General features: G+C 43.8%; 1 protein-coding gene across 9 annotated transcripts in view; it reads left to right on the top strand.

The window, feature by feature from the left end:
• The window catches only part of LOC136582126 (RNA-binding protein 4-like), a 28245-nt gene extending 4111 nt beyond the window's left edge, over nt 1-24134 (top strand). For 3 of the 9 annotated variants that reach the window (XR_010787139.1, XR_010787136.1, XR_010787137.1), the window contains exons 2-4: nt 7398-7511; nt 14366-14489; nt 22864-24134. Coding sequence is in view for 4 of the 9 variants with exons in the window: in XM_066582940.1 (XP_066439037.1) it covers nt 7441-8469 (1029 nt within the window). In the remaining 5 variants the exon portion in view is untranslated. Of the gene's footprint in view, nt 1-1425; nt 1472-7397; nt 8607-14365; nt 14490-22863 lie in introns of those variants that run through there. The other 6 variants (XM_066582940.1, XM_066582939.1, XM_066582943.1 and 3 more) reach the window with 4 other exon arrangements.
• Nucleotides 24135-24648: the final 514 nt, after the last annotated feature.

Here is a 24648-nt window from a genome sequence, read left to right as displayed (position 1 = left end):
AGAACCCGATCTTCCGGCTCTTGATTTAATATTAAGGCCCGGTTCACACAAACAGGTTGGATTCCGCATGCAGGTTTCCGCAGCTTAAGACCTGCGATCCTTCTCTGAAAATAATTGCGACTGATCGCGGAAGGTTGCGAAGGAATGCAGTTTTCCACATACATGTACGCGTATGCACAGCGTATAATCGGCGCTGAACAAAGATCTCGCTCCCCTTCTCCAGCTCTTCTATCTATTCTCCTATCAAGCTGTGAGCATTTCCGTCAGGTCATATACAAAGGTAATTGTGTATGGGCTGCTGATTGCTCGCATTCATAGACGTCTATTGAGGCCGTCCGTGCGGAATCCGTGTTAGAATAGAGCATGCTGCAACTCCTTCCGCTCGCGCAACATGCAATTCATACCCGTGAGTGTGAGGGGAAATTCTAAAATTAATGCCTTTCAATGCCCACGTTTTACCACAGAACCTCCATGCGGATGGTAATCACAGAACCCTCAATTCAAATGTGTTCCTGTGAGACCTCTCCCCCTTATGCTATTCTGCCCCTCCAGGCAGGAATCCTGACCCCTGTCATGTGACACCCTACCATTACTGCAGGACAATCTCAGGACCTGTATCTATAGAGCTCTGGATGCTTAGGGCTGTACTTACACGGGCGAGACGCACAAAACTTGCACAGAAATAAAACCCGCTATTTGCAATGGGTGTATTTACACGTGCGATTGTGAGATAGAAAAATTGCAGCATGCCTTATTTTGGGGCAATATTACCCATTATTTCTTATAAGAGGCCAAAAAAAATGCGTTAAAGTGCGATGCGTTTTTTTTTTTTTTACTATTCTAAGTATTGGAACAGCATGCAATTTTTTTCATGTGCATGAAACTTGCATTACAGCGATGCATTTTTCTCGCAAAATGCGTCACACTTGCAGACAAATTACATGTTCTCAAGTGTGATATCTGTCCTAGTTTCTCAGATCCATATTGCACTCGCCTGTGTAAATGTGGCCTTAGCTGGAGCCGTAGTCGGAAATGTCACAGATGGTAACGTGTCATTCTGCATCTGGTGACGGCACAATAGTCGGGTTACACAGGATGCTTCTGTAAGCTACATTTAGTATTGAACCAAGACGCTCACTGACAACTCCATTGAAGGAGTTGTCGACTTCTTTTTTTTTTTTTTTTTTCCCCCTAAATTTTGAGTTCCTCCAGCTTAAGACTGAATGCCATTAATATTTACTGTATATAGAGTGTGCCATGGCATCTGACCTGTGATGTCATCGGGTCTTCTGGTTTGGTGATGTCATGTAAACGGGTCATATTGGTTTCTAATGTAGAAGCCCCAGCCTATTTACTGAACCTCTCTGATGACGTGTCGGGGCCTCCTATTGGCTGCAGCAGTCATGTGGGTAAATAACCACATGACTTCTATAGAGGAAGTAAATAGAATGACTGGAGCGTCAGCGGAGAGGTACTTGTTTTCTAATATACATTTTATCCCCGCTCATCCACATTGCCACAATGTAGCTTCTAATAAGAAAACCCCTTTAATGTTTGCTGCACTCTCTCCGAATATATAATCCATGTCAGACTGCACTTCCCGCAGTGGAAGGCTCACAGGAACCTACACATGACAACGTGTTGCCTTCCTCCTGTCACTGCAGAAGGCCCCTGAGTAGTTGTCTATCAGAAATCACTCAGTGGGCTAATGTACCCACCCCCTCCTGCTTCAATGTACTATACATACTACAGGGCTCGGTGTGTAATGTACCCCCCCCCCCCATCTGCTATATGTACTATACATACTACAGGGCTCGGTGTGTAATGTACCCCCCCCCCCCCCATCTGCTATATGTACTATACATACTACAGGGCTCGGTGTGTAATGTGCCCCCCTCCTGCTATATATAGTATACATACTACAGGGCTCCGTGTGTATTGTGCCCCCTCCTGCTTTATGTACTATACATACTACAGAGCTCAGTATGTAATGGTCCCCCCTTACTCCTGCTATATATAGTATACATACTACAGGGCTCAGTGTGTAATGGTCCCCCCTTACTCCTGCTATATATAGTATACATACTACAGGGCTCAGTGTGTAATGGTCCCCCCTTACTCCTGCTATATATAGTATACATACTACAGGGCTCAGTGTGTAATGTGCCCCCCTCCTGCTTTATGTACTATACATACTACAGGGCTCAGTATGTAATGGTTCCCCCCCCCTTACTCCTGCTATATATAGTATACATACTACAGGGCTCAGTGTGTAATGGTCCCCCCTTACTCCTGCTATATATAGTATACATACTACAGGGCTCAGTGTGTAATGTGCCCCCCTCCTGCTATATATAGTATACATACTACAGGGTTCCACGTGTAATGTATCCTCCTGCTGTATGTACTATATGCGCAGCAGAGAGAACGACACAACAGCATTAGTATTAAATGAAGAGCCGACTCTTTTTGGTGAACTGAGGTAAATGATCCGACTCGCCAAAAAGAACCACAATTCCCATCACTACTGGAAGAAAAGAACTTAAGAGGGAGACGAGCGAGCGGGGAGAGAACAAAGGAGGGTGGGGAGCTGCCAGGCACCTGGAGAAGGGATGGGAGGTGGGCACAGCGTAGAAGGAGGAGAGAACATGAGGGCTGGGTGTAGCCGCATGGAGATGGGGAGAGTGAACACTAAACAGGTTATAGTGTGAGTAATATGTCACATGTAGGAAAGGTGCTGACTAAGGGTATGTCTATACCAGTGTTTCCCAAACCCCCACAGGTCATGATTTCTGGATCTTCTTAGTATTGGACATGTGATGTAATTATTGTCGGTGCCTTAGACATTGCCACAGGTGTTCCTACTATAGAATATCCCTAAAACCTGACCTGTGGCGGGCACTGAGGACTGAAGTGTAGAAACACTGGTCTAGACTGTATATTGTGATTCCACTGCTCTGGATAAGTATTGTCCATTGTTCTTGTAGAAGAGGTGCTAAGATGCAGGGATCTTCTACTACCTGACTCTTGTGTGTACAGAAAATCACTGCCTTCATTTATTATTGTGACGTTCGGCATATTGGGTAAAAGGAGATAAACTGCACATTTAGGCTCCTCCTTCACCAATATGTCCTGTATGGCGGAGATCTCCATCCATTCTCTGGTGCGTACTTATGGAGCCGCCTGCAAATCTGCATAGGAAATAATGATGCCCTATCCAGGACAAGTTGTTATGCATGCTCCCGTGACAACACTGAATGGATGGAGGACATCGGACAGCTCCACATTGTGGGGAGGGTCCTTATGGATGTGAGAGAGGCCTAATGTTGGGCAACAGATGGCCCTACAGTTTAATCCAGAGCTACATTCTAATATGTAAAAAATAGTGGGCTTTAAAGGAGTTATCCAGTGTCTCATGTTCACAGTTAAAATCACATTTAGAATCCGGAGCGGATCACCCGCACGTGTCATCTGCGCCCCATAGGGATGCATTGGACACCCGCAGGTAAGTAAATACCTGCGGATGTCATTTTCCCCTGAGGCGCGGATTGCGGGTGTGGGAAAGCACCCGCAGCATGCTACATTTTAGTGCAGGTCGGATCCGCGGCACACCCGCAACTGAATTCCTGCTCTCTGTCGCGGGAGAGCAGGAGTTAAAAAAAAAAAAAAAAAAAAAGAGTGCACGGCACATGCGCGAGGCACGCTGCCGGCGTGCCGAGCACATTCGCCGGGCCGCAGAAAGAAGATCCGGCCGCGACTGAGGGAAGATCCACAGCGTCCGGACAGGTAAGTAATTCTTTTTAGGCCTCATGTCCGCGGGAGAGGAGGGACCCGCTGCGGAATGCTGCATGAAGAATCTGCAACGGGCCTGATTTTCGCCATGGACATGAGGCCTAACCCCCCCACCCCCCAACTTTTTAAAATTTGCTCATGGTGGTGAAAGAACATAAGTCATACTCTTCACCTGATCCTTTGCTGCTCCTGTTCCTCTAGTCCCTTGTCGCTGTCAGATTCCTGCTGCAGTGGTGATGACTTCCCAACAACGGAGTGTGTGTTTGCTGCAGCTATATACCAACATAAGTGAGTTGATGATTGGTTGCCACAGTCACATGTCCCTAGAGTTGATGATGTCTTTGCTGCAGCAGCAAGCAGTGGGGGACCAAGTACCTGCAGAATGGGAGCAGCAGAGAATTAAGTATAAGGATGACTTTTTTTTAATGGTTTTCCAGCACCCTGAGCAAGTTTCCAAATATTTCTTGGGGCTGCATAATTCATTTAAAGAGTGTTTTTTCCCTTCAGCTGAGTAGAAAACTTGCTATTGCTTGTATCTTTCTTAGTAACTGGGGTGACAACTACTATGGCTGCCATTGTAGCTTCCGTCGCATGGTTTATCCAGACTTCTCAGATGTGACGTGAGATCCTCAATACTTGGGAGATCTGCTGTCCAGGTGATTGAGAATCAGGGCAGCACTCCATGTTGTTTGGTTCTCTTTTGTGAACTCGACGCTTGCTCTGACATTGCTGGCCAAGCGAAGCCTTACACTGGAATCAATGGTCCGTTTCTTAATTTCAGTGGACACACTAGTACTCCAAAGCAAGAACGAGTCTTTGTAACGGCTCAATAGAAAGGGATCCCTCACCCTACTTTCTCATGCTCTCATACGGTTTTTACAATGGCACCTAAATTATAGTTTTCTCCTGTGACATTTACTGTAAAACATTCTGTCATTGAAGCATGTGAGAAGATGAGGGCTGTGCACTGTTAGATCACCCAACGTATGCCTCCAGGCGATAAATCGCACGCGGAGCTCGCTTGACACGCTTTCCATAGGGTAACTATAAAAAGCGCAGCCTACCGCACACGAGCGGACAATCATAGCGATTCTTCGCTTGTGTGATTAAAATCGCGATTTGCCGTGATTCTCCGCGGTGAGCCAATTATTAATATAGGCTCATTGCGGAGACCTTTTAGTGCTCCCCTCTCCTCTCCCGCGGCGGAGTAGCGCTAGCGATATTCCCTCTCGCGGACGTGGACAGGCGGCCTTAGTCTCCATTTCAGCAATGATGACCTATGCAGCCATCCAGGATTCGGTCTGCATGTTGTTTTCAGATGGAACCCCTGGATGGAAATTGCTATAATGGCGTTCATCTGGCTTCTGTTACGTCGAACGACTGCACTGTTTCATCTAAGATCTTATGCCGCATATGCACCGCAGGGCATGAATGGCGCTTGGCTATCTTTGGTAGTTCCATAGAGTTTAAATGGAGCAGCAGTGTGTATGCTTGACTGCCACTCCATTCAAATGCAGTGTATGGGACTCGCTTCTCATGATCATTTAGGGGTTCCAGCGGTCAGTCCCCGCCAATCAGACAGTTATCACATTCTGTGGATGGGTGATAAGTTGTCACTCTGGGAAGACCCCTGTAAGAGGTTATTGTTTATTCCCAGGAATTTACTCTCTAGAAAAAGAAGCCTTCTACAAATATATAGCCGCTCATGTGGCGAGTTATTTTAGAAAACGGGGACATTTAAGTGTTCTTTTTATATCGCGGCGTTCTGTGATCTTTGAAACTAGGACACATATTTTGTTTTAAATTTTGCTCAAGTCGTTCATTAAAGGGCCACTCCGGCGAAAACGCATTCTTTAGTGTAAGCGCTAGAAATACTATGTACTGTATGCCAAACGAATCAATATATAGTCATGCATCCTATGGTGGCCAAATGAGTATCCCTTTATCCTCTTATCAGGCTAGAATGCGTCAGCGCAGCTTTTTAAACTGCTTTCCTATGGTTTTTTTCTTTCTTTCTTATCGGTGGTGCCTGCCTCTGGGTGATTTATGCCATTGTATGGCTGGCTATACAGCCTTTCACTGGAGGTATACTTCAGGGATTACTCCCTAAGCATACATCTGATAGAAAGTGCAAGCAAGATTTGAACAGAACCTTAGGTCTCTTTCACACACTATTTTGTCAGTATGTCTTTTTGCCAAAAAAAAAGCCATGAACTTTATAACTTTGTTTTCGGTGGTTTTCTCCTAACTGGTTACATTTGTAACATGCAGTGCCAATCGCAGCCCGTACGCGATCTCTGCCAGCAGAGTGAAGAGGCTGTAATGAGCACAACACAGTGATATTCGCAGCGTTGTACTCATATGCCTGTGTGAACGAGCCCTAATTGGAAAGAAAAAAAAATTCTTGGAAAATCACCAGGAAAGATGCAGTTTTTTCCCCCTAAAAAGTAGCCACTTTTTAGCTTTCTCTGGAAGACTTAAGGCCGCCTGCGAGGATTCTCACAGCGGGACCCATCCCGCGCCCCTGCAGGGACCAGCGCGTACTTGACGACTTCCGCGGCTCCGGATATTTGATGTGTCGGCTGCCGATGCATGCGCAGACCGGAGCCGTCGGCCGGGGAGTGAGATTCCTGTGCGGGGCTCTGCGAGCCCCGCACAGAAATAGAGCATGCCGCGCAAGATTTTGTGCGGACAAATCGTGGCCGTCTGCCTAGGATTGCGTTTTCTAATCCTATGGCAGCTTCCACGGGCGGAAATTCTTCGGGAAATCCCTCCGTGGAATTTCAGCCCGTGTGCAGGAGGCCTATGGCTGCCTTCACACAGGTCAGAAATGCTGTGGATATTCCACAACATTTGCATTACAAGCCATGGGGAGGGAATTTAAAAAAAATCTTCACATGGTGCAGAAAATCTCCGCAACGAATCCACAGGGTTTTTGAAAATTCTATGCAGATTCTAAATCCGCAGCCTGTCTATTTGTGCTGCAGGCCGGGCTCACAAGAACATATAGTACAACGCTGCGTAAAAATCAGTGTTTTACTGGTGTGTGGAGTTGCGTATCACCAGGTTTGTCATGCACGCTGTCATGGACACTGGCTTCATGGTTCACTGATTTATTTTTATTTTTTTTGATTAAACTTTCTTACTATTGTCTCTAAACAACGTTGAGTAAAAACACTGCACGCATGCAAAGTATTTGCGTATGTACAGCATGGAGAACAATAGGGCCCTGTCGCGCATAATCTGCGGTAAGATAAACATGCTGCGTTCTTTTTTTACGTGCTTATTTTACGCAGTGAATATACGCAAGTGTGAATGGATCAATGTACCTTCAGTGACTCCATTCACCTCGTATTATGTGCGCGTAATACGCAATTAAATTACGCCTGTGTAATCTCACAATAAAACGGTTAAATCCTGCAGTAGATCCACAGTTAAAAACACAGCCACATCATTTAGGTGCGGATCTGGCCACTACGGTTTTTGAACTTAGTTGCTGCAGGTTTTCGGTAGGGAAATGGGTTTTAAATACGTAAATACAAATAGTCTATTTTCATTATTTCTATTAATGCTGTGTTTTTATTTTCTTTGTTTCTGACCAAAAGGGGAGCAAAAGTATTGGTATAGACAAGAACAGAACGCCAAGCCATGGTGAAGATTTTTGTAGGTGGTGTATCACCATCTGCTTCCCCCGAAGAACTCAAGAAGCTCTTTGAGAGGTATGGCCAGGTAAATGAGTGTGATATCCTCAAAAATTATGCCTTTGTTCATATGGAACGTGAGCAAGATGCGCATCGTGCCATTGGTGAGCTGCATAAGCAAGAATTTTATGGGTCTCATCTCACTGTGGAGTATGCAACATCAAAGATACGTAACGCGACCAAAATATATGTGGGCAATGTGTCAAGCAGAGCGACGACTTCACAAGTAAAAGAGTTGTTTGAAAAATTTGGCAAAGTTGTAGAGTGTGACATTGTCAAAAACTATGCTTTTGTGCACATGGCCAAGGAGAGGGAAGCCATGGATGCCATATTGCACCTTAACGATACTCCACTGGAAGACCAGAAGATTTTTGTTACACTGTCGAAGAGCAACAATGCTCCGAAGAACTCCAAGCTGTCTTCTGGAACCGTGGTAGCAGCTTCGTCTGCACCTCCCCCACCGCCCCCTCCACCGCCACCTGCTTATTATTTTCACCGTGGACGCATGCCACCTCCCCCAGCTCCTTTTTCCCCATTTCCCCCTCGTTCATGGTATGAAAGGGAATACTATGAGAGGTACACCTATGACTTTTACGACAGAAGTGGGCTTGGTGCCCGTGCTACATATGACAGAAGCCTCACTCCAGCCGCTGTGGTGGCTGCTGCAGCTGCATCCCTGCCTGCTGCCCCCGTAGCTGCTGCTGCACCCCAAGCACAACCATCAATCAATACAGCCTTGGCTCCTGCAGCATACAGGGACAGAAGTCCTGTCGGGAGAAGAACGGCAGCAGCGGCAGCAGTTATGGCGCAGTATACTGATCCGTATGGTGCATCTCAAGCCTACAGCCAGAGTTACAACCAAGCCTATGCGTCTGCCTTCTCCCAGTATAACCTGGGAGCAGCAGGTTACAGTCCCGCTGAGTACTACGAGAAATATGCTAACGGGTATGCAGGCCAGTACAGCCAAACTTATTAAGCCACGCACCTCTTCCCAGTCTGCTTTTTCCTTTTACCCTCTACAGAGTTTGCAAAGAAAGATGAGAGAAGTATATATGAGTCAACTGACTGGTGGGATTTAATCCTCTGTTTGCTCCTGAGGAAGGGATGCAGCAAATGGGGGGGGGGGGGGGGGGGGGGATGGTTAATTTACAGTTTTAATGATTTAGTTAAATAGTTCTGAAGTAATAGCATGTTTCTCCAGAATAAGGACTTATCTTCAACAAGTAATTATCAACAGTAGTGAAAAAAATGAATAAAACAAATATATATGTACAATGTGTATATATAGATTTGTTTTACAAGAATAGGAAGGATTAGGAACCATGACAAATGAGAAATACAAATTGGGTATTAAATATGATTTAACAGGCATTATACTAACAAGCGCTGAGGAACAGATGTTACACTCTCCATTTGGTAAGCATTAGGCCACATCTGGCCGAGGCTACCTGAGATCCATATATAGAATATGCAGCTCATAAATAATGAGTTAGCGTATAATATTTCAGATTGTATAAAGCTAAAATTAGCACATAATAAAATTCACGCTTATTTTTATATAAGACGCAAGGAATGTAAGAAAACCTTTTGGACAAAGACCTCCCATCTTGGATACACAAAGGGTAAAGACAGATTAGCTTGCTCGTTCTCAGCAAATAACAGGAATAGGATCATAAAATGCAGTTTGTTCCTGACATTTTACAATGACCTAGTGAGAGTATAGAAGAGCTGCAACAACATCAGCATGTCACAGGCCTGACATTACAATGCATTAGGTCAAAACACCAATGCATAATACATATAGGACATGAAAATGGTGCGGTTTTAATTCATTCAGGCCATGGTATAGTCTAGTAGTCAGTTAAAATCAACTGGACTGAAAGGCTTTGCCTCACTAAGACAACCTGATTCCATATGCTCTTTTCAAGGAGTAGTTTTCCAGCATTACCTATCCCGTTATTGGTAGATCATCACATAGTTCATTAGTGGGGGTCTGCTGCTCAAACCCTGCCATTCAGCTGTTTGCTGGGCTGCTGTCTTGGTGGGTGTGTATGGAGCAGGATATGGCTCCATGTAATATGCCATGGCATGACATAGTATTGCAGGCACAGCTCCCATTGTAGTAAATGGGAGCTGTGCCTGCAATACCATGGGGGGGAGAGATTAAAATCTCCTATGACATCCATACATACAGAATGGGAATGTCTTGATAAGTCAACCCCTATAAATCCTTCGTACAAGTATAGCTGGGAAATCTTTCCTAACAGTCCCACTGCAGACGGGTCCCGCGGGTTTTAGATTATTAGTGCTAGAAATAAAAAGACTGTTACTTATTTTTCAGAAATGCAAAGTCTATAAAAATAGCATTGTAATATAAATGCACTGAAGCACTCAACAGGGTAGAGCGGTCCTCCATTAATATCAGGAGAATACTTTGTACTGTGAAAAGATGTACTTCAAGCCCTGTAATCTATATTTCACCATTAATTAGAATGTTATCTGATCTCATAGTAGATTAGAAGAAGCTAATTAAGCAAACACTATAAAATGACATTCTTAGTTTTCATTGAGCGCATTTACCCAAATGATATTGCATCCATCTTCGTTCTAGAAAGTCCTTTTGCATGAGCTGCTCTCATAGTTTGGCCATAGTCTAGATGAGTGTTAATAGGTAAAATCTTTCATTAATCAGTCTTTCTGCTGCCGATTTAATTGTTTGATTATAATTTGCTTTATGTAGAATTTCCTCCTAAAGGCTGAGGATGGGACCTGCCGTCCCAGAATCCTACTATATTCATGTTGGCCATTAAAAGGAATTACCTTGACAATACTTTACTCCTGTTTACTTACATGTTGATATCAATAATGTTGTCAGCATGAGTTATAGGGGATTTGTCACCTTTCCTGACATGTCTGTTGTGGATACCTCAATTCTCAACAATTCTGGAGCATCTTTTTTTTTTTTTTTCTTTAAACTCATTGTGGTGTTCCTCTGTTATTCCTCCTGATAATGCATGACTAAATTAACAATTGCGTGTTAATGTGACATATTCCTACGCATCACGATAATGTACAATCGGTGCTGCCGGTGTTAAGGCCCATTTACACCAGCCAATGATCGCTAAAAGGTCGCTCAAACGACAGTTTGAGTGACAGCTTTGAGCGATCATTTTGCATAAACTATTAAGTAGCTACTCCGCTACTTAAGGACGATTAGGTGTGCAAATGAAGCCTTAGCTAAAATCGGTTAATAGCCCCAGGGCTCGTATCTGTGCACAGATCCTTTGTTCTTTAGTGGAAAACAATGCTATCAGCACTCCCTGTGGAGAACTGCTGATAAGGCTGGACTATGATTTTTAGGTTGGACTAAATTTAACGATCAGCTAGCAGTGCCCGAAAAGCGCACGATGGGCGCACGTTTAGATGCGGCGATGATCGCTAAAACAATTAGCAATTTATTTTTTCTTTCTCTTGGCTGGTGTAAATGGGCCTTTACACTGTGTAAGTACGCATCCTATTGATAAAATGCTTATTAACGCCCTGTTAATTTTTTTTCATGTTTCTAGAAGGAACGAATTCCAAGAAAAGATGCTCCACAACTGCTGTTTAAGTGTTTACTACATTAGACCTATCAGGAGAACAGATAGATCCTTTTTAGAAAAGACTTGTCAGGTCCTCTGACAAGCGGGACAAGCTGCACCTCCTTCCCATTTAGTTGCAATGGCTCCTGCTACTTATGGAGCCTGACCCTTGTTTACTGTCAAGTGTGTGGTCTCCACCACCCAGTGTCAATGTCTGACATCACGTTTGTTTGACACTCAACGGGCTCCATAAGTAGCGAAAGCCATTGCGGCATAGGTCGAGAAGAAAAATGTAATATTCGATGGGTTCAGTGGCAGCACGGCAGTAAAGGTATACAGCCCTTCCTGCTTGTCGGGTCCCCTTTAAATGGAAAGAAAAGGATACTTGGATTACAATTGGCTACAGTTTTGTTGTAGGTACTAAGTTGCACTTCCAAATAAATAGTACATTATTTAATGGCTGTGTCTGGAATTAAGTCAGTAGTTACAACCTTTAGCTTGTATATCCAGACACAGCCATTGTGATTTACAAAAAGGCACAACCCGGGCCAGTCAGAGCCAAAGAGGTCCAGCAATCTCCTGAGTGTTGGGACCCCTTCACCCAGGACATAGCAGGAATAGATACAACTGTCTGACAAGCCTAAATGAGAAGAGGAAGTTGAAAAAATTATCACATCCCTTTGGAAACTTTGAGAAGTGCTTCAACAAAACATGTGGAAGAATTTGATCCATTCACTTCTATCTTTCTAATTCAGATAACTCTGCTGGCCATTGGTGTATCTCTGCAAGATATTGGTAGAAGCACAATGCATTTCATACACCCTGAATGAGTTTCTGAATGTACAACTTAAATAAGGACAATTCTACCTTAGTAGTCTAGTAACAGCATGTAAGTTGAGTGCACTATTTGCTCAAACAGCAGTGTAAACGATAGTAATCTCTAAATATATTCCATTTTACAATAATATTTCCTGTTTTGCATCAGCACGGCTTACAATTTCATAGTTTGTGATATGTTCAGATCTACTGGTTGTTATAATGTATAGATATCTAGTGTTGCATAAAAATATGTATAAAGTTACGATGTTTGGGTAACATTAGCTTACTCGTAAAAAAAAAAAAAAAATTCTGATGTGTAGGAAACAGAGTGCACATTTACATTATATTAAATAACTATATTAAAATAGGTAAAATGTATTTATTAATGTCACTGTTTTGATGTATACATTTCCAGTTTTTCGAGAGGTGTTAAATAAGTGGATAGATGTCTTCAGGGTAAATTTCAGTCCAGATATAGGAATGCATCGTTACTAGGTAGTTTATATAGTCCCTGTGCTGGTTCTGCTATATAATACATGTATTACCCCAATAGATTTATTTCACGAGGGTGTTTCATATGATATAATAACGTCTTTAGCAACTGTCTGCCGTAGCCAAAGGACAGTAGTACTTGATAAAAGGCTCACGGCTGTTGTTATTAATCCTCTAATTTAACTGGACTGATACTGGAACAATCCAACTGTTCTACATTTCTACTGTATTAGGGCCGGTCCATACCACACTCAGGTCTGAGTCTATAGGTTCCATCACAGGTTTCAGTCTGGATCACTGAAAATACTGAGACAAAAGTTTGGACGAGACCATCATAGGCTTCCGTTACACAAACTGAGATCATTGGTCTTCATTTGAATAATGAAAGCCTATGATTTCCGTCTGGATGCCATTTTTTGGAGATCCAGAGGGAACCCTGTGATGCAACACAAGGACATAGGCCTGAATGTGGCGTGAGCGGGATAGCTGCATATTTCAGCACATTCAACTCAAATGACCATTGAACAAAATATCAAATTTAGCAATGCTTAATAGGACATCATTAGTGGTACCAACTCTGCATAACCACCTACATGTTAAGTCAAGCAGTGTGTTGAGGGACATCTAGCCAGCAGGGCCAATGGTTCAATCATGGGTGTCCTGCTGGTAGCCAGTTGTATGAACATCAGGGTGTTAACGCACAACTGTCAGTACAACATTGCCCTCCAATGTCCTTTTGTGGAGGCATGGTTGCACCTCACTACTGAAGGCCACCCGATCTGAAATAATTCCCAACCAAATGTGGGGTCCAAAAGAGCACATCCATATAATTTGAGTTCACATGTTTTACAAAAGATATGTTAACGTATACTTGAAAGTATTACTGTATAATTAAAGGCACCACAGTGGTGATAAGTGTCTACAGGGGCTATGAGGCTTGTCGCCTTACCCTTCTAGGTGATTGTACTGCTTGTCTAGGAGCTTCATGTATACCCTGCATGCTTTATTTCAACATCTTTTCTATGAAGTTATTTTATTTGCAAAAATTCTGAATTACCTGTTCCCGCCATCGTTATTTGATGAAAAATTGTTTGCTTCCCTACGCCTACGATCCGGGCTGTTTTTTGTTTTTGTTTTCCCCTTCCGCACCCTTATTTCTCCCTTGCCTTTCAACAACTGTTTTCCTAATTTCACAAGACTCATGACGATAAAGATGCAATAAACCTAATGCCGAAGGATACCGCACAGTGCTTTTTCCTCTCCCGTGACGCTGCTTAGTTTGAATATGACGCTGCATCCGGTCTCTGTCGAACTTTCTGCACCGTTTCTCCTATAAGTGGTTTTCCTCTCGTCTTTTTGCCTGTCAATGTGGAAAACAAAAAGGCCATTCATTCTTACTCAAGAATTGCCAATTCTATCTATCCTTCTCATGTGACAACATACTAGTAAAAGTACATGGTAGCTTATGTAATGAGTGCGTGAAGGCCCTCGTATAAGAACATGCTAGCGCAGTCTTCACAACATTGGCACAACCACAAATGGCTGCCCGTAATCTGTGTGTGTTTATCACAAATCGTATTGTTAAAATAGAACAACATTAGGGGTTGGGCTCAAAATGAAATTATCTGAACAGATTTCCCAAAAATGTAACTGATTCTCATATCAAGATAACTTTTCTACTTGGCATCGCCCCTCTTGACTGATCTGGCCTCTGTTCCGTATCGTAATCTATTGCAAACTGATCCGATTAAGAATGAATGGACCTTTGAAGAAATAACTTGATCGTTAAATATCTTATGTTGAAGTTCAAGTGAAATGTGACAAATTGCTTTGTAATTAAATAGTTGAGTCGTGTACTGAACTGTGTTTGAGGATTCCGTGACGCTCCTCACCCGCACCCTTCCGCTGTTCCGCCTCGTCCACGCTTTCTCCGCTTGAAAAGATGGATGCAACAACCTACACCTTTGTCTTCTTTTGCAGACAAATCTCGAACTTTTAACCCCTTTGTCCCCCAAAAAATCATGGTTGAATGCGTGAAATAGACAGCAGATAAAGTTGGGTGCTAACAAGAGGGGGAAAGAGAGTTTGTGGGAATCCCTGAAAGGTGAGTAAACAGGTCACTACACTGTTCATAAATGATGTGTTTAATTGTGTTTATCACAGGTGCGATAAACTGGTAAAGCGGGCCATATACCATAGGGCGCTATTAGACAGCCGCTGGTAACATGTTTTACAAGTACTTGTCAAGTACACTTGGGCTAAAACAATGGCAAGACCAGGTACAGCCCACTCATTAGTAGTAGATTGTAAGTGTTGCCTGGGGCCGCTAACACTTGTGTACTGGTACCCTTAGAAAGCTGCTGGCTGAATGCGCATTTGGCCGACTGCTATTCTTCCAACTTCCCATAAAGTTGGGACACCTCCACACACATAAAATGGTGAGCCAGTCCCGCAAAATTCATCTAAGGTTATGTTCACCTTGAGGATGAGGCCACACCTGCATTTTCTTTATGTAGAGCAGCAGGTTAGCACTTGGCACATGTCACCACAGTGTTATCATATGAGGCACAGTCTGGATCACGACACAGTAACTTAAAAAGGGGCGCAGCCTGGTATCTCCTATGCTGGTTAAAAGGGTGGTACAATGAGACCTTTATGGCATATGCACATGCTCGCCACTCGTATCAGACCTCCGCGATTACCACCAGGGGGGAGAACTAATGCTCTTTCACTCGTAGCTGTAGAGGTTGATCCTGGTCTGTTTCCATAATTTCCATACACTATAATGGAGAGGGTTGCACAGGTGCAGGAACTACTCACACTCCTCTCCTTGTGCCGACTGATTTATGGGACCTCCTTTCTAAGGGAAAGTGAGGATTTCCACCTATTGGACATTTAATGGATAAATGTCTCTTCAACTACCTCCTTTAAAAGGGTTGTCTATAAAGATTTTAGGAGACAAGTGTATGAGTGGGGATCTGACTGTTAGGACCACCACCGATCACAAGAATGAAGGTGTTGTTTCTCCTCGTATGAATGGAGAGGCGGTTGGGCAAGCTCACTGCTGCTTCATTCATCTCTATGGGACTGTCAAAGATGCCTCAGCCCAGTTCTCAGCTGCTCTAAAGCAGTCCTGTAGAGCACAAAACTGCTGTTGCTTCTTTCATACAGGGGGACATGGGTCCCCATTCTCGTGATCATGAAGAAAACCTGGACACCCCCCCCCCCCCCTACCACCACCCAGACATTTGGAGAGGACAGGGAATAAAATTAAAATCCTGGTTCAATCCCTTTAAATGGGTTTTCCAAGATGGAATTTCTTTTTTTCTTCAATGCAGGAAATGTGGTTTAAAAAAAAAAGGGTTATTCACAGTATGATTCCCCCGCCTTCTGCCACTCGTCTTCCCTGCTAGGATTTGTTTGCCAATCACTGAGCTCTCTGGTGTTTGGTATAAGACTGCTGAGGCTATGGGCACATCACTGCTGCAACCGTGTAAACACAGACCTGCAGGGAGTAATGGAGCAGTGTCGGGCTGGGAGATCATACCAGAGATTACACTTTTTTTTTTGTTAAATTATGCCACATTTCCTGCATTAAAGACTTTTTTTTTCTTTTAAGGCTACGTTCACACTCGTACTTTAATAGGAATTTTTTTTAAATTAAAAAGAATGATGAATTCTTCAATGCAGCCCACTTATGAAACAAAACTGGTGCAGAAGTTCAGTTTTCATCAATTCCATCATGGTTTTTTTTTTTCTATTACTTTCATACAGGGGTGCTATTGAAAAGGGGGTTGTCCAGTAACCAGACAACCCCTCAATTTATAGTACTGGCCTTCTCGTATGAGGAAGAGACCTCATGGGCCCCCTAAGGTTCCAGGGACTCGGTGGGACAACACCCTCTGCATCCACTATAGTTAGACCCCTGGCTGTCCAGTGGGTGATGCATTAATTAATGGAAACTGATGCAACCGGACAATGCCGGATCAGCTTTTCTGTCAATTTATGTAAACAAAACAAATACTGCAAAAATATAAAATTTACCATTCGTACCTGAAGAGCTTAACCATATCCTCTATAAAGAATAGTACCTCACACCAGTAGAGTGCTTCTTCAAATCACTCATTTTTGTTCTTCATTTCTATATCCACAAACATTAAAGGGAGTTTTCCAGAGAGAATACTATTGATGACCTATTCTCAGGGTCGGTCATCATTAGTTGATTGGCTGGGGTCCGCCACTTGGGACCCTGACATATCAGCCGAGCGGGCATATGCTGTCAGCACCACTAAAACACAGAGGTCGGAGCTGAAGTAGCGGAAGTCTCCGTACCGGCCACTGCGCCGGGTTCAACGTGGAGACGTCCGCTCTGACCTTTTGTGTATTTGTGGCGCTGACAGAATTCGCCCGCTTAGGTGATCGGTCGGTATGTAAGCGACGGGCCCGGGCCGATCAACTATTTATAACCTGTCCTGAGGATAGATCATCAATAGTATTTCACTGGAAAACTACTTTAAAAAAGATTTCTGCTTTGTAAGTACTTGAGGTTGCGCCTTATACACAGGTTTGTTTTTTTTGGGTTTTTTTTTTTTTAAAACCTTTTTTTTTCAAATATTGTCTATACATCCACTCTAGAGGTTGTCTGCACCTGTTACACAGAGACCGGCCCCTCATAAAGGACCCTATTTTTACACACTCTTATAGAAGATATGGGCCTACAGGCTTTCATCTGGGTTACTTCCGGTCTCCATATTCTCCACATTCTGTCAGCAGAATACAGGCTATACAATCCAGGACACAAACTATAGACTCATAAAACAGCATGTCGTCTACTGACAGTGACGTTTACTATCAAACCACTCCTTGCAGGAATTGTGTTTGTAGTGATGGTGTATGTAGAGACCCGATGATGCTGCTGTTCATAATTAAGAAAAAGGGTCCCTAAACCGGATGTTCTGCATTGTGTAAAATAAGTGTATATGAGGAATACACAGGCATGTAAACAGATGCGCCTACAAGTGTGCAGACCAGCAGAACTAAAGTTTCAAAATGTATTATGTAAGATAATGTATTCCATATCCCTCTCAGTACACACAGCTCAAAACTTAGGCTGCCTGTCCACGGGGCTTTGCGATATCCCGTGGCGGATCTCCGCCGCCCGGGAGCAGGAGCCAGTTGACAGGCTGACCGCGGAGAATCGCTGCAATTCGCAGCATGCTGCGATTTTATTTATTTTTTTTTCCCCCCGGCTGCGAGTGGAGAATCAATATGATTCTCCGCTCATTGACGGGGGCTACGCCTTCCATAGCAACGCTATGGAAAGCATGCGCTGCCTTCCCTATGGCCGGAATATCGCCGCAGGGAACAGAGTGCAAAAAGCACCTGTGGACAGGCAGCCTAAGGCCTCATGTCCACGGGGAAAATCAGGCCCGCCGCGGATCCCTCCTGCCCCGCGGACATGAGGCTGAAAATAAGTTTAAACTCGCCTGGATCGTGGCTGGATCTTCTTTCTTCGGCCCGGCGGATGTGCTTGGCACCCCGGCATTGTGCCGTGCGCATCGCCGGGCACTCCCTTTTTTTTTTCAAATTTTTTTTTTTTTGAACTCCTGCTCTACCGCGCCGGAGAGCAGAAATTCAGGTACAGGTGTTCCGCGGATCAAGACGGCTTCCATAGACTCCAATAGAAGCCTGCGGGAGACCCGCACTAAAATGGAGCATGCGGCGGGTGTTTTCCCGCACACGCAATCCGTGCCTCATGGGAAAATGACATCCGCAGGTATTTAACTACCTGCGCGTCTCCAATGCATCCCTATGGAGCGCGGATCACGCTGCGGATTTAAAATCTTAATTTACCCGTGGACATGAGGCCTAAGTCTTTCTTAATCCTGCTCTTTTTGTCAATTGTCCTGCCACTTTTCTATCCCATAGCAGCAGGCACTGTCTGCTTGTTTGCCTGAGTAGGGTGCAGCTAGACAAAGCAAGAATAGGCAGGCAAGTATATAGCAGTTAGGACTAAAGGCCCATTTAGACATAACAATTATTGCTCAAAAGCCATCTTTCGAGTGATAATCGTTGGATCTAACTGCAGTGCAGTTTTTGTTAAGCCATCTCTTTGTCTTTCAGCATGCTGAAAGAGAACGATCAGCCTTATCAGGAATTCACAGCGGGATACAGCTGCTACTATTGTTTCAGCTGTATCCCGCTCCCTGAACACAGCCGGGGTATGAAAGAACACAGTGGTCCAGCTCTGTTCGTCATACTCTGCACGGAGCGCACAGCTGTATACCAGCTGAGTGCTCCGTGAACAGCCAGGGTATGAAGAACAGAGCGGTCCAGCTGTGTCCTGCATACACCGCTTGGAGTGCTCGGCTGTATAACAGCCGGGCGCTCCGAGCAGAGAACAGCTGGATGCAGAAGACAAGCGGCCCCGCTTGCCTTCTGCATACCCAGTACAGATCGCAAGGTGACCGCTCAACGTTTGATGACCTTGCGCTTAAAGGCACACAACGATTATCTTTCGAGCGATAATTGTTGTCTATATGGGCCTTAACTTAAGACACCTTCAGTTGGCTAAATACAATGCAATCGCTGAGCTGTGCAAAGGTGTAATAGGGGCTGATATTGTACCTCTAAGTTCCATCTGATCCATATTACAGGGATATTCTCCTTTAGAAACATCATGGTGGCATACAAAGTGCTTACCCCCCCCCCCCCCCCCCCCCTTGACTACGCGTGGCCATGTACAAGCAGAAAGCAAGGTTCTTAGTATAGAGTTTGATCAAAGTAGATTGGCCCATCCGCCAACGTCCAGGTGATCATGCGTTCTTATGGATCGTGGCATGTCCTGTGTTTGGGCATTCCCTTGGAACACCCTGCCCATTGTTTTCAATGGTGCCAGTAAACATCACACATTGTGCGATGCGAGGTTTTCTATTGAAAAACATAGGATAGACTTTCCGATCCTCCGCCGCGACTGACAGCAACTGCCAAAAGCGGTAACAGGTGCTTTTGACACAAACCCCTCACAGCCGCAGGAACATGGCACCTGCATGAGCGTGATATTGTGCTCGCCCATGTGAAATTAGCCTAAGCCTACAAATAAAACCAAGGTTTTATAGGCTAATTAAGGCCTCATGTCCACTAGCTAAATGGAATTGCAGAATCCGCAGCGGATTTTTGCCCATAGGGAATCATTGGCCATCCGCGGTCCATTAAATAGATTTTTGCACCCGCAGATGGCATTTTAAAAGAATTGCGTTTTTCACGCGCGGGAGAAAAAACACGGAATGCTCCATTCTGCCGCGGATTCCGCGTGGATCAGCAACATTGCTATCACATTGATGGCAATGTGTGCAGATATCTGCATGCAAAAAAAATACCATTTAAAGCAAATCCGCCGTGGAAATCTGCGGCAGATTCTGCGCGGGTTGTGTTTTTCAAGTGGACATGAGGCCTAAAGGGACAGGAGGTCGATGGGAACAAGAGAGTGATAAAGTGGAGGCAGCCACGACTCCACCACTGTACAAACCACACAAAAAAAGAGAAACAAAGTTGGCATTTCTCTACTACAGATTTATAGGTGCCCGTTTAACCGCGGCTGTGACAACACAGTGCAAGCGGGTAAAGCCCATGGCAACAGCACGCATACATTTATTTTTTTTTAAATCAGAAAAATACATAACTCATATATAATATACACACATATACACTAACCAGATTAGAAAATGCAAGGTTCTTAGTATAGTTTGATCAAAGTGTATTGGCCCATCCACCAACGTCCAGGTCACAATGCTTTCTGATGGGTCCTTACACTTAATACCAAACATACCCATGTTATAATTAAACCATATACATGCTATTAGTGTTGGCATCGTTACCTAGACGTTGGTGGATGACCCAATGTACTTTGATGTAGTTTTCTAATTAAAAAAAAAATATAATAATATATGAGTGCTGTTATGTGTTTCTCTGCTTGTACTGTTTAGGGCAGGGGTCTCCAACTACAGTCCTCAGGGACCACCAACAGGTCATGGTTTCAGGATCTCCTATGGTAAGTACACCTGTGGCAATGTCTGAGGCACTGACCATAATTACATCACCCGTGCAACACTGAGGAAATCCTGAAAACATGACCTGTTGGCGGTCCCTGAGGACTGGAGTAGGGGAACACTGGTTTAGGGCTCCTGACCACGGGTGCATAGGTAAATGTTGGGGGTGCCCACCACACTTGACCTGTCTGTGTGATGCCAGAGACTATATGGGCAGAGAGTGTGTCTCCATTTGCTTTCATTGACTCCATTCACCGAGTGTCACGCTGCCGTACATCATGTGCGTAATATGCAATAAAAACACACCCGTGGTCGTGTGCCCTTAGTCGCAGCCACAGTTTAAAGTGTACCTAGAGATTTATAGTTGGGAAGTGCTGACTTTGTGTCTTTCTTTTCTCTTTTTTTTTTTTTTTCTTTTGTAGGCTTTGCAGTGTGTTATGTTGTATCTATGGCTTACTTGATCCCGGTAGATAACGGGCAACTTGAACAACATCATCCTCCCATTAACGTAAACCCCTTAACGCTGCATTAATGACCTGCAGCGTCAGGTATATATGAAGGGAGAACGCAGGGCGATCTCCAGCTGTTTCTTACAGCTGAAACCCGGCAGCAACAGCTGTGCAGCTGATGGGAACTGTTAACCCTCTCAATGCCACTGTCAATTATGCCAGCGGCATTTAAATCCCCTGAACAATGTTCAGGGGCCCTGTATGGGCCCCTGCAATGAGATCCCAAGGAGTTGTGTGGGTGTCACGGCAGCAGGGGGGCTTTCTTGGAAGAATGGCTATCACGCCGTCCCCATTGGGTGGCTTGATAGACTGCCTGCCCGATCGCAGTATCATGTAATGCTGTGGCATTATATCATACTTCAGGAGCAATCAAAGCATTGCAAGTTGTTGTCCCCTCCAGGAACTAAAAAAAAAAAATAAGACCAATGAAGTTTTTTTCTAGTTATAAAAAAAAAGTTATAAATGTTTAAATCCCCCCCCCTCTGACTTTGCTATATTTATAATAAAAGAATCTAAATCCGAAAACAAAAAAGTATTTTGGTATTGCCACGTCCGTAGAAGTCCGAACTATCAAAGTAACAGATTTACCTTGCACAATGAACATAGTCAAAAAAAAAAGCTTTAAATCGGCCAGCGTGAATAAACACTCTACCCAACTGAGCAAACATTTGGCTGGACATTCCATTGTTCTGGTGACAGAATAAACATCGTACTCATTAAATATGCAAAGCAAAACAAAGCTATGGCTTAGCCGCTGGAAACACTGAACGAACTGCATTCAAACTGACCGAAATTTCCAGCGACCAAATGATGGATTTTATGCCAGCCTAAAAACCTTGGCTAACGATAATTGAATGAATGGTGCACGACTGCCCGCGTTTACATGTAACAATTATTGTCCATTTGAATTAATTTGAGCGATAATCATTGCATGTAGAAGGGCCTTTAGAGGGCCTTTTTTCTAGTAAAGCAGTGAAAAGATGAGCACTTGTTTATCTAATCTCTTCTCTCTGCCTTTTAACCCCATAGATTCCACAGTCATTGCTGGCTGCAGTAACTATACATTTTCAATGGAAAACTAAAAGTGCCCTGGTCATGGAATCTGGTGCACATAAAATGTGCGAAAGTAGTAAAGTGTAATAAAACCTACAAACATTTTGGTTTTGTCATAATCATAATGACCCGCAGATTGTACCAAGACTGCAACCTATCCCCTAACTACGGTATATCTCATCTCCCATTCTTCCTGTCACTGTGGGGGTCACTTCTTCCCTACAGCGACGTCAACATGAAGGGAGTGCTGGCCAAGTGTGCATGCTTCAGCCCCCCACCAATCAGTAAGTTATCTCCTATCCTACAAATAGGGGATAACGTGCAATATTGGTACAACCCCTTTACCGTAATATTTATACCACGTGGTGTACGCTTAAAAGTAAAAACCCCCAAATCATAGTGAAATTGCTTTTTTGCTGTTATCGTCCCCTAGCAAAAAAAAAAAAAAAGTCATTCAGCATATTACTTTCGCCCGAAATTGGTTCCTATAAAATTAGAATTTGTTCTTTTCAATACAAGATGTTATACAGCTATAACAACAAAAAATAAAGTCATGACTGCTGGAACACGTACGACAACTAAGTCCTGTGCCAAATGTACTTACATGAGACAGAAGTTCCAAACCTACAATACAAAAGTGCCATTTTTCGGAGGGAGTCTTCCAATTTAAATGTGACTGTTAGAGGGTTAATTAGCATAAGGTGTTCAGTCCCTGAGACCGTTAGGCTGCCCAGCACTATGATGCTCCCTACACTTCACTTCCCAATTGGGATAAGGTTTTTTGTTGGCGTGCAATGTTTTTTTCCGCCTATAGATATTGTATATTTGTGCTGAAAAGTTTCTTTCCCTTTATCTTATCTGTCCTTAGAACATTTTCCCAGAAGCATTGTGGAACATCCAGATGGTCTCAAGCAAATGTGAAATGGGCTGTAATGTTTTTTATGAACAGCAGAGCCTTTCTTCGTGGTGCCTTTCCATGAACACTATTCTTATTCAGTGTTTTTCTAATAGTGGACACATGAGCGGAGATTTTTGCAGTCTGTAAAGCCTTATTGAATGGGGTTATCCAGGGTTAGAAAAACATGGCTGCTTTCTTCCAAACACAGCACCAACCTTGTCTGTGGGTTGTATCTGATATTGCAGCTAAGCTGCCATTCATTTCAATACCACACACAACCTTATGGACAAGAGTGGCATTGTGTTTGGAAGAAAGCAGACATATTTTTTAACCTTGGAAACCCCTTTTAAGTGTTTTGTAGTTTCTCTTGGATTCAGATTGCATTTTTTGCTTTTGAAGTGATCTTAACAGAATTAGTAGATAATTTGTCTAACCACTGATTTATGTACACCGAGGTCTTAAGCAATACTTTTGTAGCCTTTCCCAACTTCTTGTGTCTCTATACCACATCTTCTGAGGTCTTCTAAAAGATGTTTGCATTAAAGCATGTTTCACACTAACCAATGTTTTTTTTAGAAGAATAGATTTCTCAGTAACCAGGTTTTGTGTGCCTTTATTTCATGGGCAAAGCATTGGGTGACCTACATTTCCAATCCCACATGCTTAATTTGAATAACTTCTAACAATTAGCTCTTGGAGAAGTCATTAACACTGAGGGTTATTTGTGGTGCTTTTATGCGGGACGACTATTGGCCGATTAATTGCTCAAAAGAGCGAATTCAAACGATAGTTGTTCAATGTAAACGTGGACACCGACAGGTTGACGACCAATAAGTTGCTGGTCATTTCATTTCAGCTTACCAAAAAATTTAGTCGTTGGTCAAAAAAAGTCATCTGGTGTAAGGGCAAAGTCATTCGTATGTGAACAACTTGCGAACACATTTGTATGGAGACCCCTCCCCTCTGAATGATATCTTGGCAAACAACTAATGAGCAATCATTGCTGTGTGTAAAAGCAAACGGATCACTGTTGTTCCTACGTTTAACTTTTCTGAGCAACTATCTGAACTATCTGTTGCTCCGTGTAAAGCTATCTTTTACTTTTTCTCCTTGCATTATGGATGTCTACTAGAGATGAGCGAGCGTACTCGGCCACGCCCCTTTTTCGCCCGAGCGCCGCGATTTTCGAGTACTTCCGTACTCGGGCGAAAAGATTCGGGGGGCGCCGTGGGTGAGTGGGGGGCTGCAGCGGGGAGTGGGGGGGGAGAGAGAGAGGGCTCCCCCCCTGTTCCCCGCTGCTACCCCCCCTCCGCCATGCCTCCCCCCGCCCCCCAAATCTTTTCACCCGAGTACGGAATTACTCGAAAATCGCGGTGCTCGATTGAGTAATTACTCGAAACGAGTAGGTTCGCTCATCTCTAATGTCTACTTGTCGACATACATATGGTACAACGTTTGTGTAATTAGTTTTAAGTTAGGTCCAATGCACACGGACGGATTTTCGCAGTGGAATCCGCGGCCAAATGCCTGCCATGAATTCCGCAGCAATATACATCCTTAGCATGCAATGTAAAATGATTCACACACATGAACGGAAATCACTTTCTGCTCACGGAGAAAGAATTGCAGCATGCTCTGTTTCTGTGCGAGTCTCGCCCAGACTGCTTCAATTGCAGTCAATGGAAGCTATCCGTCCCACGGTGATTCTGAAAAGTCAACTTTAAAATTAACCGTGCGTCATTCACTGCGCTTGTG

Source organism: Eleutherodactylus coqui, chromosome 11 (assembly GCF_035609145.1).
Source record: "Eleutherodactylus coqui strain aEleCoq1 chromosome 11, aEleCoq1.hap1, whole genome shotgun sequence".
NCBI classification, from domain to species: domain Eukaryota; kingdom Metazoa; phylum Chordata; class Amphibia; order Anura; family Eleutherodactylidae; genus Eleutherodactylus; species Eleutherodactylus coqui.
This window is presented reverse-complemented; position numbering and strand designations above follow the sequence as displayed.